The sequence below is a fragment of the Aspergillus brunneoviolaceus genome (genome assembly GCF_003184695.1).
Source record: "Aspergillus brunneoviolaceus CBS 621.78 unplaced genomic scaffold BO95scaffold_4, whole genome shotgun sequence".
NCBI lineage: Eukaryota > Fungi > Ascomycota > Eurotiomycetes > Eurotiales > Aspergillaceae > Aspergillus > Aspergillus brunneoviolaceus.
In genome coordinates this window covers 510,578-526,902 of record NW_020290734.1, presented here as the reverse complement: position 1 = coordinate 526,902, position 16,325 = coordinate 510,578, and the positions used below count along the sequence as shown (strand labels likewise).

At 55.3% G+C, this 16,325-nt stretch overlaps 5 protein-coding genes across 5 annotated transcripts; 2 read left to right on the top strand and 3 right to left on the bottom strand.

Annotated features, from left to right (window-relative positions):
- Positions 1–59: 59 nt before the first annotated feature.
- BO95DRAFT_470318 (arsenic resistance protein ArsH) lies at positions 60–3,023 on the bottom strand (the record flags this gene model as incomplete). The annotated part of the gene is made up of 5 exons (XM_025589511.1): positions 2,770–3,023; positions 2,594–2,698; positions 2,256–2,514; positions 532–929; positions 60–461 (listed from the first exon to the last, which is right to left on the bottom strand). Exons 1-5 carry the CDS (start codon positions 2,965–2,967, stop codon positions 60–62), a joined length of 1,362 nt encoding a protein of 453 aa, XP_025447157.1. The 5' UTR covers positions 2,968–3,023.
- Positions 3,024–6,798: 3,775 nt separating this feature from the next.
- BO95DRAFT_438428 (uncharacterized protein) lies at positions 6,799–8,234 on the top strand. Its single transcript, XM_025585513.1, has one exon. It carries the CDS (start codon positions 7,124–7,126, stop codon positions 8,105–8,107), a length of 984 nt encoding a protein of 327 aa, XP_025447156.1. The 5' UTR covers positions 6,799–7,123; the 3' UTR covers positions 8,108–8,234.
- A 118-nt stretch (positions 8,235–8,352) lies between these two features.
- BO95DRAFT_478595 (uncharacterized protein) lies at positions 8,353–9,930 on the bottom strand (the record flags this gene model as incomplete). Its single annotated transcript, XM_025590045.1, has 1 exon — positions 8,353–9,930. The coding sequence occupies one exon, from the start codon at positions 9,928–9,930 to the stop codon at positions 8,353–8,355; it is 1,578 nt and encodes a 525-aa protein (XP_025447155.1).
- Positions 9,931–12,026: 2,096 nt separating this feature from the next.
- Positions 12,027–13,166, top strand: BO95DRAFT_438427 (uncharacterized protein). Its single transcript, XM_025585512.1, has 2 exons — positions 12,027–12,484; positions 12,555–13,166. Exons 1-2 carry the CDS (start codon positions 12,273–12,275, stop codon positions 12,814–12,816), a joined length of 474 nt encoding a protein of 157 aa, XP_025447154.1. The 5' UTR covers positions 12,027–12,272; the 3' UTR covers positions 12,817–13,166.
- On the bottom strand, positions 12,757–15,826 carry BO95DRAFT_438426 (phosphoketolase family protein). The gene has a single exon (XM_025585511.1). The coding sequence runs from the start codon at positions 15,467–15,469 to the stop codon at positions 13,028–13,030; it is 2,442 nt and encodes an 813-aa protein (XP_025447153.1). The 5' UTR covers positions 15,470–15,826; the 3' UTR covers positions 12,757–13,027.
- Between the last annotated feature and the right edge of the window lie 499 nt (positions 15,827–16,325).

Sequence of the window (16,325 nt, the reverse complement as noted above, 5' to 3'; positions counted from 1 at the left end):
TAAAGGCCATGATCAACAGGGTCTATCAGTATATACATACAAAGGCGCACCGCTGAGGGCTAGACCTGTTGTTCAACGCGGACCCTCTCCTCCTTCATCCGCTTCTCCTCCCGCTCACTGTACCGGTCCCCAAACAGCTCCAGGTGTGGTCGCATGAGGATGGTGTATTTGACAAACTCCTCCATGCAGTCCACCAGTCGGTCCCGGTTCCCACTCGGCAGCAGTCTTTCGTCACCCGGCTGCCCCTCGTCCGGGAAATGAGTGTAGGCTCTGGGAATTGACGACTGGTTCGGGATGGTGAACATGCGCATCCACCGGCCGAGGATGCGCAGGGAGTTGACGGCGTTGAACGACTGCGATCCGCCGCATACCTGCGCGATCGCCAACGTACGACCCTGCGTGGGGCGCACGCTGCCCGTGCTGAGTGGGATCCAGTCGATCTGGTTTTTGAAGACGGCGGTCTGCCGACAGGTTGTTTATTAGTGACTGCTATGACCAGGATTTGATTGATAGATAGATAGGAATACCGACAAGGTTGCCATGTTGTTCGGGAGACACCCACACATGCCCATCGCTCCACTTGCTGAGCTCCCGCAGCTCCTGCACCTTGGGATGGTTGTGTTCGGTATCATTCTTCACCGGCAGACCCTCGGGATCGAACACGCGGACGTCACAGCCGAGACGGAAGAGGATTCGGCTGGCTTCTAAGGCCACCAGGCGGGAATAGGATCGCCGACGGAGACTGCCGTACAAGACGAGGACTTTCAGCCGGTTGTTAGACTTTGCCAGTTCCTGCGCCGCCATATCCATGGCGGTCGTCAACTCGAGCCTGTTGACCCACTCTTGCGCGGCTCCATCCTCGAGAATGAAGGGACGGTATTTGCGGCGGATGTCAGAGCTATCTTCGGCCTCTGGTATAGCGAGAGATACTGGGATATCGAAGGAGGGGGTAGTAGGGTTTGGCTGGACAGCTGCGGAAGAGGCCATGGTGCTGTAGTTCTTGGGCGCAAAACGGACCACTGAACGAGTGAATGGGGTGAATGGGTGTAGCAAGGGAACTCTGCGACATGCGATCATTGGGTGCTGTCTTCTTTTGTTTTTGGAACAGAGGCAAGAAAAAGAAAGGACAAGTGACCCTTTATGGTACTAACCAAAATGTGCCAGATGATGCGTTCCAGTTATTCACAAACTTAAGTGAATTGATGGCTGCTCATAGCCCAACGGCGAGTATGTCACTGGCGTAAGCTGATTGGGCAGAAGCAGACTTAATTCAGAGAAACAGCCTCTGAACCTGAAAAGGTTAGCCCCGGACCATTGTTGCTGCGCCTCTGGCCTGCCAACAGAGAGGAATTGAGTATGTGAATCAAGTTGTTGCCATGCATGGCGTTTAATACCACTCCATACATACTATGGAAATCCGTTTTTTGGATTACACGACCGCAGATGCATTTCCCCATGCCGAGGAACTGTACGTGTCCGTGATTGGTGTTCTCTTGGCCCCGCTGAAGAGTCAAATCTCGTGGACCGAAACTCATGTGCTCGATAAATCGAGGTGAATATTTCTTACCGACGCAAGGAAGACCTATTGACCGACGAATCGAATGACAGCCCCAGTCAGTGTTTTAATAAGAGGTAGGTAGGGCCATATCCATCAATAGAGTACCATTGAACCGAATATATGTCAGACAAGTCAGTCATCATCGTTACAGCGCATTCTCGATGACCAACTGCATGGTCATGAACATGGATATTGTTCAACTACTCGATGAATATTGGAAATGTGACGACAGTGGCTAAACTTGACGCTAAATAATCTCATTCTTTTTCATACACGTCGAGGAGCCGTTCCCTTCTACATTTTCTTCCGCCGCTACCCCTCGAAAGAAAAATTGAGCTCTTTAGGCCTTGATGGCGTAGATTTGGAAAGAGCCTAGACTCATTATCAATGAGATGTTTATTTAAAGCAAGGATCAACGGGAGGGTAAACTGACCAACCCACTCGTTAAAGTCCAGCTCGGTCATGGCAGTGGCAGTCGCGGTTCCGCATCCCCCGCCGCAGCACGAGCCACAACCCGAGCTCTGGGGCAAAGACGAAGACTGCTTATAGAGATTGAGATCCGACTTTGTGTCCACAATCAGGACACCTGCTACTGGATCAGTACTTGCGACTCCACATTGCGGGGTATATCTACCTTCAAAGCCGGCCTGGCCAAGGAATTCCTCATATTTCTCCACTGGACTCGCACCCGCCACACATCCCACATACAACGCTGTGTCTCCGGTGATGTGGTCGGGAAGCGGTTTTCTTGCCAAGATATCGCTGACTGCCACTCTGCCCCGGGGCTTCAGAAGTCGGGCCATCTCCTTGAAGACGGCCGGTTTGTCGGCCGCCGGGACTAGGTTGATGACGCAGTTGCTGATGATGCAGTCCACGCTGGCGTCAGCCAGCGGGATGGCGGTGATGTTTGCTTTGATGATTCTGGCGTTGGACAGTCCTGCCTTTTGAATGTTCTTCTCGGCGAGCTCGATCATACTCTTTTGTCGGACCATGTCAGTGCTCCGTGGGAGAGAAATGCACTGGAAGCACACTCACTTTCGTCATATCCACCCCGATCGCCTGCCCCTTGGGGCCTACCTTCCGGGCGGTTAGGAGGATGTCGATGCCGCTGCCGCTGCCGAGGTCCAGGACCGTCTCGCCCTGGTACGAATGTCAGTCCAAAATATAGTTAGTGGTTGTTATGGCATAAGGGCCATGCAAGGAGATTAAACCTCTTTGACATTAGCGAAGGCCATGGGATTTCCACAGCTCAGGCCGAGGTTAGTCCTCTCGGGCAAGGTGCTGAGGTCTTCGGCACTGTAGCCGAATGCTGTGGCGATAACGTCTTCTTTGCCGCGCTTGAGGGCAGTACTTTGTTTGGCGATGTCGCCGTAGCGGGACTGGACCAGATTGTAAGTATCTTGGAACATATTGCAGGCGAATGGTAGGGATGAGAAGTAGATTGTATGTCTTGTTCTGTAAGCAGAATGCCGAGGAATTGCAGAAGAAAATTTGAATGCAGACTTGGGGCAACCGTTTGTTTTTATTTTCACCGTGTGCAGGAATCAATAGTTCTTTGTATTACTAATTGATCTGATATGGTTCATGTGACGCCTTTCATTCCTTGTTCGATGGCGACCTCTGTTGAAGTTCTAGAATATCTTTATACCTAGTATGCCATCAGTTTGGGCATAAAAATGATATGTCACCACCTTCAGCCCATTGGATTAACTACTAAGTATTTCTCCCGCAACCCAAGAACGAACTTTGTTCACCAATAGCCGTCGAATTCACCCCAACCAAGCCACTTCGTTATCCGGCCGATCCATAACATCTGCAGCTATGCCACTCCTTTTTCACCCATCGCAACTTAAAGATCGTCCTCTTCCTGATACTTACAGTAGAAGAACGTGGAGGGAGTTGGTTCGGCACTAACTACTACCAACATGCCACGCATCAAAAAAAAAGACCAGAGTAGGCTGATCGCAGCCTTAAGTACTTCGTATTAGTAAATGGGGCGATAACTAGATATCTAACCTCCCAAGCAGGCAGAGAGCCTCACCCGCGTCCGCAACAACCAGCGCCGCTGCCGACAGCGACAACGCGACTGTGTGGCTGACCTGGAGTGAAGGATAGTATCACTTGAGGTCACCACGGCGCGGGAAATCAGCACACTGCAATCTATGACGGATGTGCTGCGCCAGGAGAGTGAACAGCTCCAAGCCTTTGTCGATGCTTCTTTAGGCGTCGAGGACACGGTACCCAGATTATACGGGCCAATAGAGGACAACAATCAGAGCTGCATGGAGATGTCCTAGGACATGGTCCCTTCCACCCACGTATCCGGTCTAGGTGTGAAGGACTACTATGCCTGCAGCTTACATACGCGCATCGTCTCCAAGACTCACGCAAACCAATTCCCTCCTCTCCCACCTCGCTCTGATTCTCCATCACCCTCTCTGTTCACCAAGCAAGTTGACAGAGTCTCGCTGCTAGATACCAGCCAGCTCCCAATACCCCCGGAAGGCGACCTGGGTCCTGGAACTGTAGCGTGCTGACGGAATCACATTCCAAACAGCGTGGGCAAAGTATAATGACGCAGACACGACCGTGTGGACGGTAGCTCTGGAGTTGGTCATGGGCTAGAACACGAAGAACCTCAGTATCTCCGAGCTGGATCTGCGTCTGCGAGGCGGATATCGCTGCGCGCGGTTCCTTTGGGAGGGCTGCCGGATGGACAACCAGGTTTGTTTCGCTGTTTTTGCTGAGGTGATTGAATGATCGATGCATTCAGAGTTCCCAAGCTCAATGGGAAGGGCCATAACACCCGAGCCGCAGAAGGGATGTCCGGGCTCTGGTTGTTCTCCGCAGCGGGCTGTCGTCCTGTGAACACGCGATGGAGGGTTGTCATCGGAAGCCTCATGGGGAGGAAAGATATTGCAGTCTATCCCAGAAGCGGGCGGGAAAAGTATAAAGAAAGGGCCATACAAGTAGCGAATAAAAAAGAAGCTCAGAAAGTGAGGTTGTTCACCTACAGACCAAGGGACTCATTCCCCTCCTATCGGCATTATCGTTGATACCCCCCTGGGTAGAACTTGTATACAATTCAGCACTCATTCTTCCTCAGATTCCTCTACTCCGACAGAAAAACAGAGATAATTTAAATGAACTTCCCGCGCAAAGCAGCACATACTATCAGATAATTATCTCTTCGAGTCCCCCATATAATGCTGTACTTACTGTACAATGACTTAACTACTTGTTAGCGGGCGTAGATATACTCAACCTTACCGCCCTCGGGGCCGCATCAGGGCTTCGCCCCGGTGATAATTCGATACGGCCGAGCTCCACGGGGTGCCCGGTAGCTGGTATTGGGGGACCGCAGATTCACCCCCGTCTTTGATAGAGATTGCGTCGCTTTGAATTTCAGGAGATGTGGGTGGAATGGCCACATCGACTCCGTGTATCAGTGTCATGGGCTTGGCACGAAACAGAAGAAATGTTAAATACAGATGCCGGGGGTGAGCAGACTAGATTTCTAAACCGAACAGTATCTGTCAACAAGCCTCTCAGATATATCGTGATCACAGTCGCGTTGAAGGACAGGAATTTTCTCATCCTCAGAGGGTCTAAGCCAACTAGTATGTAGGTCTCTGCCATACAGCCACCCAAATCGGCCACCGACCTATGCTGGTGTGGTATCGAGCCAAGGGTTCAGAACCTAACGTCAGGAGATTCCTGGTAAGGGTCGGCGACTATTGTACCACACCGGGGCGGAGTTCTTGTGTGATCTGCGGGAGGAATTGAGTATAGTATCCACCTGCGCTATTCGTCTCTGTGAAATAGAACTCAGCCATCAGGAGCAAAAGTTTTTACACTTCGGAATGAGAACCGTGCCAAGATATTAAAATGAGGGGCGAAATTCGCCAAGACATGAAACCATGATCCCGGACATGCAGTAGAGTTTGCTCTGTTGAGAGCATTGGGCGATTGGCGAGCACTAACAATGTCTACTATGTATGTTGACGACCCCTAATCAAGGAGTTAATGAGAACGACGTGAGAGAATTTAATTTGAACAGACTATTAGAATGTTTGCACAAGTAAGCAAGCGCTACGAGCAGCTCGACGCGGTAGAGAGCCACAGGACGGCATGGTGGCCGTCCAGATTGTCAACGATCCGTCCGTGACTTGACGAGCAATCGCCCCAATGCTCCCAGGATCCATCAACAGTACACATGAGGACCAGCTGACAGTCCTTCGCCCTGAATACACACCGGGCCGGCTACAAACACCCTCAGTGAGATCGAGTACCGGCCGACCCGGCCATGCTCGACCCTGCATCTTCGCCCACCAGTGATCAAAGCTTGCTGTCACGCGCCGGGAACCGCCGATGGGGAGAGCTCTTCCAGCGAATCACAGCAGTAGGTGTATCAACTCCTTGGCAAAGCCAGTATCCATGGGGTGGTTCCGTAGCTCCAGGTTGACTAGAAGCTGTCGGAGGCAGTGCAGGCATCGGCCGCGGAGATTTGAGGTCGTGTTCCCGACCATGCCACGGTCGGAGGTCTTGGAAGCATAGGAGGATTTTCACCAATCCCTTACATCTGCCGGCAAGATGAACGATTTTTGCTAGTGAAGTAAGTCTTGGAATTGAGCATGAAGTGAGGCCAAGAATCAGCTGTTGGTGCATTACCTCATGACTAGATCAACCCGGGGGTGGATGTTGCATGCGATCGACATGAATTACCCTGCGGTCGCTCGTGCCATGCTTCAGACCAGCAGCTTCCCCCGCACGAAGCCGATCAATTCCCGATCGAGCGATCGGGAGGAGAAACTTTGATCGCGGTGCCTGCAGTCGCCCCTGAAGCCATGATGTCTCAGTTGGGACGAACGCGGGGGGGGGGGGGAGGGGGGGGGGGGGGGGGGGGAAGGGGGATGGATGGATTAGGGCTAGCGTGCGTAGCGTGCCAAATCCACTGGCATCCGATCTCGCTTTGCGCTTTGCGAGGTCGAAACCGACCAAATAAGACTATTGGGATGGGCTGCTTGGCAGAAACTCAGAAACTCAGCTTCAGCAGAGACCAACCAGAGGCATCGGCGCCGGTCGCAGTGGCAGTCAAATTGCCCATTGCGGGCAAGAGGACGAGCGGGTGAAGCGTCAACCATGGAATCGGCCGCGAGTCTCGCCCAGGTCGACGACGTCAGAATATTACCATTAAGCCTCCTTGCTCCCTTCTCTCGCTCCCTCCACGTTGAGGGAGGCGAAAAAGCACCCCTAAACTCCCCTTAACCCTCTTCTCCTCTAATTCTTCCTTCTCCTTCCAATCCTTCTTTAATCCCTGCAGAACCTTTTTTTTTCTCGTGTTGGCTTCGTGTTCAGGAACATGGAGTGGTCGCATGAGCGGCGCGGTATAGACAAGAGAGAACCATAACCCTATCTTCTTCACACCTGACTCCGTCTTCTTCTTCTTCATCACCACCACGAAACCTCACCCCTCAGACAGCCGGGGCACCAGCATCCCACCACCATGCGCAAACCCTCCCGTCCTCTCGTCGATAGATGAAACACGCCCCGGACTGGAATGCAATGTCCGCCTTCGACCGCGCCACCCATAATGGAGGCAGCTTCAGCGCCGTGACGCCGGGCGACACGGTGCAAAAATACGTGATCAGCGCCTTCTCGGCGATCACCTGGTACAACGCGATCGAGCTGGTGATCTTATGCCTGACGACCTTCCACTCGTACCGGGGCTGCTACTTCTGGAGTTTATTCATCACCAGCTTCAGCCTGATCCCGCACGTGCTGGGGTACACGCTGTTCCTGTTCGCGCCGGAGGTGTCGCGCTACATCTCGGTGACCCTGATCGTGCTGACGTGGTACTGCATGGTGACGGGCCACTCGCTGGTGCTGTGGTCGCGGCTGCACCTGGTGCTGCAGCGGCCCAAGCTCCTGACCTGGATCCTAGGGGCGATCGTCCTCGACGCGGCCCTCTTCCACATCCCGACCACCGTGCTTCTGTACGGGGCGCTGGGCGGCGCCCCGCGCTGGCAGGCCGGCTACAACGCCATGGAGCGCATTCAGCTCGTCGCCTTCTGCGTCCAGGAGGCCCTCCTCTCCGGCATCTACGTCTACGAGACCATCAAGATGCTGCGGCTGCGGCCCGAGCGCCCCCGCCGCCTCATCCTCGCCCAGCTGCTCGTCATCAACATCGTCATCCTCGTCCTGGATCTCGCCGTCGTCGCCATCGAGTATGCCGGCTACTACGCCCTGCAGGTCATGTTCAAGCCCGTCGCGTACAGCATCAAGCTGAAGCTGGAGTATGCCATCTTGGGCCGGTTGGTGCAGATCGCCAAGGGCCCGAGTCTCAACGATGCCGATCCGTTGTCGAATACCAGTGCGACCAGTGCGTTTGTCACCACCCCGCAGGGCTGGGATGAGTGTGTCGCGGGCGCGGAGACGGCGACCACGGGCACGATGACCACCGTGGTCAGGCAGGTGGAGTCGGAGGGGTCCGGCTTGCAGGGGCGCAGTCCGGTTCGGTCGCGGAATAGTTTGGTTTCCGCTTGTTAGAGCTTTCTGAAATATAGAGGGGAATTGGGTTTACATTGTCTGTATATTATTCACGATGTATATCGTGGGGCTCTAGATCGCTGGGTTCATACAGAACAGGCAGTATTACAAAATTACTGATAGAGGTAATCTAACCTAGCAACGCTAGGCACTTTTTTATTTTTATTTTGTTTGTTTTTATGTCGAGGTGTTATGTTAAGTCGAAACATCCACTCGACACCTTATCCCCATACCCAGAGGTGAAACTAGTTCTCCCACCCCGCAATGCGATCCACCAGGTTCGAAAACGCGATCGGCGTCTCGCGCACATCCAACCGCGGCCCCGCCTGCTTGGCCCACGCGCACTCCTCGAGCAGAAACACCCCGTCGTCCCCGCGATCGAAGTCGTACATGCGCACGCTCGACCCCGTGGCGATCCCCAAGCGCAGATCCGCCAGCAGCCGCGTGCGCGCGCGCTGCCGCTTCCCGTCATCCCCGATGAGGTCGGTGTACCGGTCGACCAGTTCCGAGATCTCGTGCAGCGCGTGCTCCTTCACGTCGCGCCACTCGATCATCGCGGCTTCTTGTTCCTCGTCGCCGATCCCCGGGAGGCAGTAGAGGAGCAGGAACGGGAGGGGGAGGTGGCCCGGCAGGGCGCGCGTCATGACCAGCGTCAGCATCTCCGTGGGCAACATGGACACGGACCTGCAGTCGTGTTTGGTCTGAATCAGGGTGTAAGTTGGGGTGAGGGTGGGGTCGGTGATTTCCCAGGGTCGGCTGGGAGGCGGGGAGGGGGAGTTTAGGGTGGGAGAGGCGGAGGTGTAGGGGTCTGAGGGTGCCTCTTGGTTAGATGGGGACGAGGAGGAGGTCAGGGATGGGGCGTTGGAGTCCGTCTCGGTGCCATCGGGCGAGAAGATGGCGGTTCCCAGCTCGTGGACCACGATTGGAGCAGCACAGCTCATGGTGGAGGCGGTGGATTCTTCGCTATCAGAGGATCCGGTTGCTGCGCCGTGTGGGTGCACAGGGCCCTCGGGCTGAGTGCTGACATCGCTGCGCGATGTGTTTTCCTCGTGGCTTGCTGTCGAACGCAGGGCAGAGAGAACCTGACGTGGGATCTGCGTGCGTGGTCCGAGGTCCCAAGATGGGTCCAGGAGTGTATATGGCTGCAGTGGACGTCGTGAGGTCTTAGGGTTAGCAGCAGGGCGGGTCTGGGACCGTCTGATCGGCCCAACTCGGGTGCCCTCCCTTGCAGCCGCCAAGTACTGGCGTATGAACAAGGGCGGTGGATACGGAAGTGACCTGCGAGCAGCCCGGAAAGGAATGTCCGACCCACTGCTGCTGGCGTTGTTGGCCGAGTCGCCGCGCTGAGTGGTCGATGCCGGTGGAATGCTCATACCCAGCCTGCCGGCTGTGGGCTGGCTCAGTATGCCATTGCGTGCTCCGAAGAGATACAATGGTGGTGGTGGCGGCGGCGGCGGGACCGAGTAGGGAAGGAGGCCCGGAGGAGGTCGAAATGGGATGTCAGAGCCTGAGCTCATGCCTTCATCATCAATGTCATCATCCAACTCGGACAGATCGGACAGATCGGGGCTCTCTGGAGGTTCGGTCAGCGGGCTATTGACGGGGCTAAAAGCGAGGCTCCAGTCATCAAAACGTACCGCCAAGATCCTTCGCCACATCTCCGCGGTATCCTCTATCTTGCACACGGCTTGGGTCCGGGTTGTGATAGCCAGGAAGTCTTTGATCACCGGAATGCTCCAGAACGCGCTTGCGGCCATTGGCGGAGGCGGGATCCTGAAAGTCGGCATTGGATCGCCTGGCTCATAGGTAGGGATTGTCGACATTTTGCGGTCGTGGGTAGTCAGATCGTGATTAAACAAACCAGTCGCTTTATCCGCGATCTAATGGACTCCGTGCGAGTTGAAGTTACAACAACAGGAGACATTGAAAAGGATGCATGGGAGTATTTATAATGGGGATTGGGTAGTAGGGAAAGCTTTTGAAAGAGATCCTAGAGAAGGGAATGAAGCTCTCCGGCAACTCAGCTTCTTCCTGGTTGGGTAACCAGGACATTCACCTTAAAAAATTGACAATACATACATATTGGAGATGAAAATATTCTCTCAACAAATGTAGTTCGCCGACCTAGCATAACGGCAAGTTATGAAGGACTTCATTACTGCTTCTGCAGAGCCGCAAACAACACTCATCGCCTCATATAAATCTTCTGATCATGATGGAGCCGGAAAATTCCTGAAATAATTTCTGTTGTAAGAAAAAGCACAACAATGCTTCACTCCGTGTTCCAAAACTCCCTTCTGAGCGTGCTCGTCGTATATCCACACCTCGGGATCGGACTGACCATGGCAGCGTCAGCGGTGGTTATGATTAGCTCCGTCATAGGATTCTCACATTTTCTTATGATGGATGCCCATCGACGAGATTCTGAGGCGGGGGATACTCTGATACTCATGTAGTTTTGAAAGAGCGCCTTGGACAAAGAGGCAACTAGGCAGGTAGGTATATAATGAGAAGACCGATCAATCACACGTTGACACTGGCCTACCATGACTGAGCGAAGGTTGCGAGGTAATTGTCTAGCAATAAGAAGATATGCAATAGGACCACTCAGGAAAGACAAGCATTCCCCAGTAAAGACCTACCTGAGATTCACCGTAAGCTCGAAGAAGCTGTGAGAAGCATCAATCGGTGGATCCTGATCCATGAGAGAAAGTCAACTTCAGGAAAGAGAGACCAACGGCCAGCCACAGTACTGGGGCAATGAGAAAAAGCAAGCTACATGCTCCCATCACCCACTGACAATGCCCGACGAACCAACACATCCCCAGATTGGGGGCCAAAGGCTATGCGGGATGACTCCAGCCTCCAGTCCCAGAAACTGGGCTGAGATAAGCTGTCCTCTAGGTTAGCAAAGCAGTTTGCAGTAGTCTCTGCGTGGCGATGGTGTTGGATATGAATTTCATCGCAGAGTCTGTTTGCACTGCGATAGGAACCGATCCGGGCCACCGGCAAGCATAAATCTATCTATGCAAGTTGCCAATTGGCACACCGGCTTGGTGGCTCAATTAGTGTTCTTGTTCACTATTACGCAGCTCTTCTATTTATTCACTCTACGACAGAGCTGGACTATCCTCTCCGGTGCCAACCTGGTCATTGGAGTCTTGTACTCTAGGCAACTATACTGGTCGCAAGACAGAATAGCTGAGCTGCTTATATCGGTCGATGTTCGGAGGGATTCTCCGCAGCCAACAATCTTCCCAGCCAGTGAACGGGTGGGAATAAGGTCTGTAGCTATTGCAAGGATCGACCAGTAGGACAAACCAGGGTCGAGGCAGAAGGGATAAGCGCTAGCGGGGTGAATGGGGGCGAGGGCTCGAAAGCAAACGAGGCGCGGCAACAGCCGGGAACCAGGGTCTTGTTTCTTGTTACTGAGAAGCGTTTGATGCAGCAAAGGCTTATGCAAGTCCATCACTAGGGCTTGGATAAAATGTCTACATCTAACGTTGGCTAATTGCTCAAAATCTGTAGTCAATTCAATTGAACCCCTTTTGTACGGTACTTCCAGTCCATTGTTTGGGCAATTGTAGCTTCAGTATGTAGATATATAGATGAAGCAGTTTTTGTCGCGGTCAAAGAACAAGAATACTCAAAGACAATGCTAAAGTACTCCGTAGTGCGTAGTGTTAACGCTCTCTGCAGGATGATCAGAAATCTACCTACTCCCTAGGCAGCCCTGTTCTTCATTGAGTGTGGAGAATCAGGGGCGGACGCTAAGAATAGCCAGCCACTGACAAGGAGTGGACGGCCGATCGGATCATCGGCGGGCTCAGCCTCACATCGGGATTCGTTGAAGCTGCTGTGCTGTTCAGTTGAAACTTGAAAAGCACTCCCAGCCACCCAACACAACAATCGTCCTGTCAGACCCTTTGACTGGCGGGGCTTGTCTCACATCATTGCCCACCTTACACTGATGGGATTTATGAAGGCGTTATAAAGCGCACTGTACACCCACCACATCCACCGCTCTATCAGAATACAACTCCACCAACACGACCAAACAGACACTTACACTTCAAATCCACCTAATCTTCACATCCACCTTTACTCCTTACTACAACACCACCACCACCACCACCACCACCACCACCAAAACAAAACCCTCAAAATGCAACTCCCCGCCCTCCTCACCACCCTCCTAATCACAATTGCAACCACCACCACCGCCATCCCCACAATCCCCAAAAGAGAAACCCTGCAACCCCTCCAAATCACCACCCTCACCGCCCGCACCCTCTCCGACCTCGACTTCGGCCTCTTGAACCTGACCCTCTCCGACCCCAACACCGACGCCCCCCCAACCATCTGCAACGTAAACTGGTGCGTTCCTTCCCCCTCTTCCCCTTCTTCCCCCTTACTCCCCTTTCCCGGCTAACCTTCTGTCTCAAAGGCACCCCACACAACCCGTCCCCGTCTCCACGACCGTGAAATGCTACAACCCGGCCTACGAGGTCAGCTTCCCCGACGGATTGGGCAGCCACATCGACCGGTTCACGTTGCGCGTGCAGACGAGCAACTCCAGTCTGGTGGAGCAAGGGGAGGTGCGGTTGGATGCGTACACTGATGCGTCGCAGTGGGTGTGCCGGAATCGCACGGCGGAGTATATCAAGATGCAGTGTGCTTATTCGGGGGTGTTGGAGGTTGGGCTCTAGTCTCTTTTCCCGGTAGGGGGTATAGGGAATAGGGCTACGGAGTGATGATCAGGGTTATGAGTTATGAGGTATTGAACTTTTCGGAAAGGGCATCCCATTCATTAGATTGTACTAGGTACTAGATTTCGGGATAGCATTCGCCAACTAGTTTGAAAAATTGAGCATTAAGATAGAGGAAGTGATCGTCGAACTTGGAGCTTGGGTGGGGCACCTAAACCCCCTCCGACTTCTTCTTCGGCCACTGCCACGTCCAGTTGCGGATATAATCCGGATCCAACCCATCGTCGAACGCCTTCTGCTTGGCGATCAGCTGCATGTTCAGCAGCTTCTCGCGCACGCCGGCGGCGGTGTTCCCCAGCGACTGGGCGTGGTCGATGGCGTCGATGGCCAGGCTGTAGCGGTCGGTGTTGTTGCGCACGGCTAGCTCGAAGGGGGTGTCGATGTTGCCCTTCTCGCGGTAGCCGCGGACGCGGATGTTGTGCTGGCCGGGCCGCTTGTAGGTCAGGCGGTGGATGAGCCAGGGGTAGGAGTGGAAGTTGAAGATGATGGGCTTGTCGTCGGTGAAGATGGACTTCCACATGCGGTCGGACATGCCGTGCGGGTGGTGGATCTTGGAGATCAGCCGGAAGAGGTCGACCACGTTGACGAAGCGCACCCGGAGCTGCGGGACGTGCTCGCGCAGCAGCGCGGTGGCCGCCAGCGCCTCGTGCGTGGGCACGTCGCCGCAGCACGCCATCACCACGTCCGGCTCGTGGCCCTGGTCGTTGCTCGCCCAGTTCCAGATCCCCAGCCCCTTGGTGCAGTGCGCGATCGCCTCGTCCATGTCCAGGAACTGGATGTGGTCCTGCTTGTCCGCCACGATCACGTTCACGTAGTTGGCGCTGCGCAGGCAGTGGTCCGTCACGGACAGCAGCGTGTTGCCGTCGGGCGGCAGGTAGATGCGCACCACCTCGGGGCTCTTGTTGGCGACGACGTCCAAAAACCCGGGGTCCTGGTGCGTGAACCCGTTGTGGTCCTGGCGCCACACCGTCGCCGTCAGCAGGATGTTCAGCGACGCCACCTTCGCCCGCCATTCCACCTCCAGGCACTTCTCGATCCACTTGCAGTGCTGGTTGACCATCGAGTCGATGATGTGGATGAACGGCTCGTAGCTGTTCAGCAGCCCGTGGCGCCCGGACAGCACGTACCCCTCCAGCCACCCCTCGCAGGTATGCTCGCTGAGCATCTCCATCACCCGGCCCTGCATCGCCAGGTTGCCGCCGTCGTTGTCCTCCTCGAAGTAATCCGCCAGCCACACCTTCTTGCCCGCCTTGTAGATCTCGGACAGCTTGTTGGACTCGGTCTCGTCCGGCCCGAACACGCGGAAGTTGGTCAGGTTGCGGCCGACGACGTCGCGCAGGAACTTGGACATGTTGATCATGCTGCCGCGCACCGAGACGCCCGGCTCGATCTCATTCAGCGCGTACTGGCGGAAGTCCGGCAGGTCGAGCGGGCGCCGCAGCAGGCCGCCGTTGCCGACGGGGTTGGCGCTCATGCGGGCGTTGCCCGTCGGGGCCAGCGCCTTCAGCTCGGGGATGAGCCTGCCCCCCTCGTCGAAGAGCTTGTCCGGGCCGTAGCTCTTCATCCAGTCCTCCAGCACCTGGAGGTGGGCGGGGTTGGTCAGCACGTCGGTGATGGGGATCTGGTGGGCGCGCCAGAAGCCCTCGAGGAGCTTGCCGTCGACCTCGCGGGGCGCGGTCCAGCCCTTGGGGGTGCGCAGGACGATCAGCGGCCACCGCGGCCGGAAGGGCTTCCCGGACTCGCGCGCCTGCTGCTGGAACTTGCGGATCTCCAGCACGCAGTGCTCCAGCGTGGCGGCCATGGCCTGGTGCATGCTCTCGCGGTCGCTGCCCTCGACGAAGTAGGGGGTCCAGCCGTAGCCGTAGAAGAGGGCGGACAGCTCCTCGTGGCTGATGCGCGCCAGCAGCGTCGGGTTGTTGATCTTGTAGCCGTTCAGGTGCAGCACCGGCAGCACCGCGCCGTCGGTGATCGGGTTCAGGAACTTGGTGCTGTGCCAGCTGGTCGCCAGCGGGCCCGTCTCGGCCTCGCCGTCGCCCACCATGGTCAGCGTGATCAGGTTGGGGTGGTCGAAGACGGTGCCGAAGGCGTGCGAGATCGAGTACCCCAGCTCCCCGCCCTCGTGCAGACTGCCCGGCGTCTCCGGCGTGGCGTGGCTGCCGATGCCCCCGGGGAAGGAGAATTGCTTGAAGAACTTCTGCATCCCCACCACGTCCTCGGACTTGTCCGGGTAGACCTCGGAGTAGACGCCCTCCAGATACGACTGCGAGAGGATCCCGGGGGCGCCGTGGCCCGGGCCCGAGATGAACAGCACATCCAGGTCGTATTTCTTGATCAGGCGGTTCATGTGAATCCAGGTGAAAGATTGGCCGGCATCGGACCCCCAGTGGCCGAGAAGACGGGCCTTCAGGTGTTCTTTCTTCAGGGGTTCCTGCAGCAGAACGTTGTCCCGGAGATAGAGCATGCCCAGGCACAAATACAAGCTGGCGCGGAAATAGGCATCGGTCTTGCGGATCTCCTCAGCATCGAGGGGTTCGCCCTTGATGGTGGAGCGGGCGGCACCGTAGGCCGATATGCTCAGCTCGTCGGAGGGCATTGTGAAATGGAGTGAGTGATTGCAGAATGGGGGATTTAGGTGATGGAGGGGAGATACTCCTTGTGTGTGATAGCTGTGTTCCCCTCTTCCATCTTTATAAGGGAGTGAGTGGTAAGGTATGGTCTGACAGTGAAAGCACTGATGCATCATCGACCGAATCTGGCCGGAAGTCCATGACGTCGTCAGGGCTGGCCACGTTCGGCGCTATTCCCCTTTGGGGCACCTGGGGGGGGTTTCCCCTTCGGCCGCATCGGTCGGGATCATGGATTCTGGCAGGTTTCTGTCCTTCGGTTACGAGACGGTTTGACTCGTGACACCCTATCAGAGGCTGCATTCTATAGTGTTTACACGGTCGGGGGAATAGATGATGACCGGGGGGTCCTCGTATGGGCAGGGTTGACGTGGAGCCATCTCGCTGCATCACCCCATGCGGTTGAGATCCCGCCTAGTGCGGAGCTCCTGCAAGATATACAACAATTACTCTCTTTCTTCTTTCCAGGTGAGCCCACCCGACATCAGCCCTGGAATATCGGAAGAGAACGGGCAAATAGCAATTGAGACTCATAATAAGAGCGCCACGGCGGTTGACCCATCGTATCTCTCTCTCTCTCTCTTCATGCTACCTGATCAACATTTCCAGACACAATGCGACCGTAAGCTTCGGAGTGACAGGGTGATCGTCTCTATAGTCGGCCCGCTTATGGCCAGGGTTGGAGCAGCACATGGCCCAAAACAGTTCCATTTCCCCTCATCTGGTACTTTTGCCAGCTTGGAGGGCGCATCTGGCCTCTCGCTTATCTCTGTGCCATGGATCTCCAATGCCGTGCTGTTATTGCAGGGAAAATTTGGAAAGTGC

Excerpts from the sequence above, each read along its gene's own strand:
- BO95DRAFT_438427 (XM_025585512.1), top strand. The coding sequence starts at position 12,273 with ATGCAACTCCCCGCCCTCCTCACCACCCTCCTAATCACAATTGCAACC. Across the intron at positions 12,485-12,554 it reads ACCATCTGCAACGTAAACTG|GCACCCCACACAACCCGTCC; the intron begins GTGCGTTCCTTC and ends TCTGTCTCAAAG.
- BO95DRAFT_438428 (XM_025585513.1), top strand. The coding sequence starts at position 7,124 with ATGTCCGCCTTCGACCGCGCCACCCATAATGGAGGCAGCTTCAGCGCC.
- BO95DRAFT_438426 (XM_025585511.1), bottom strand. The coding sequence starts at position 15,469 with ATGCCCTCCGACGAGCTGAGCATATCGGCCTACGGTGCCGCCCGCTCC.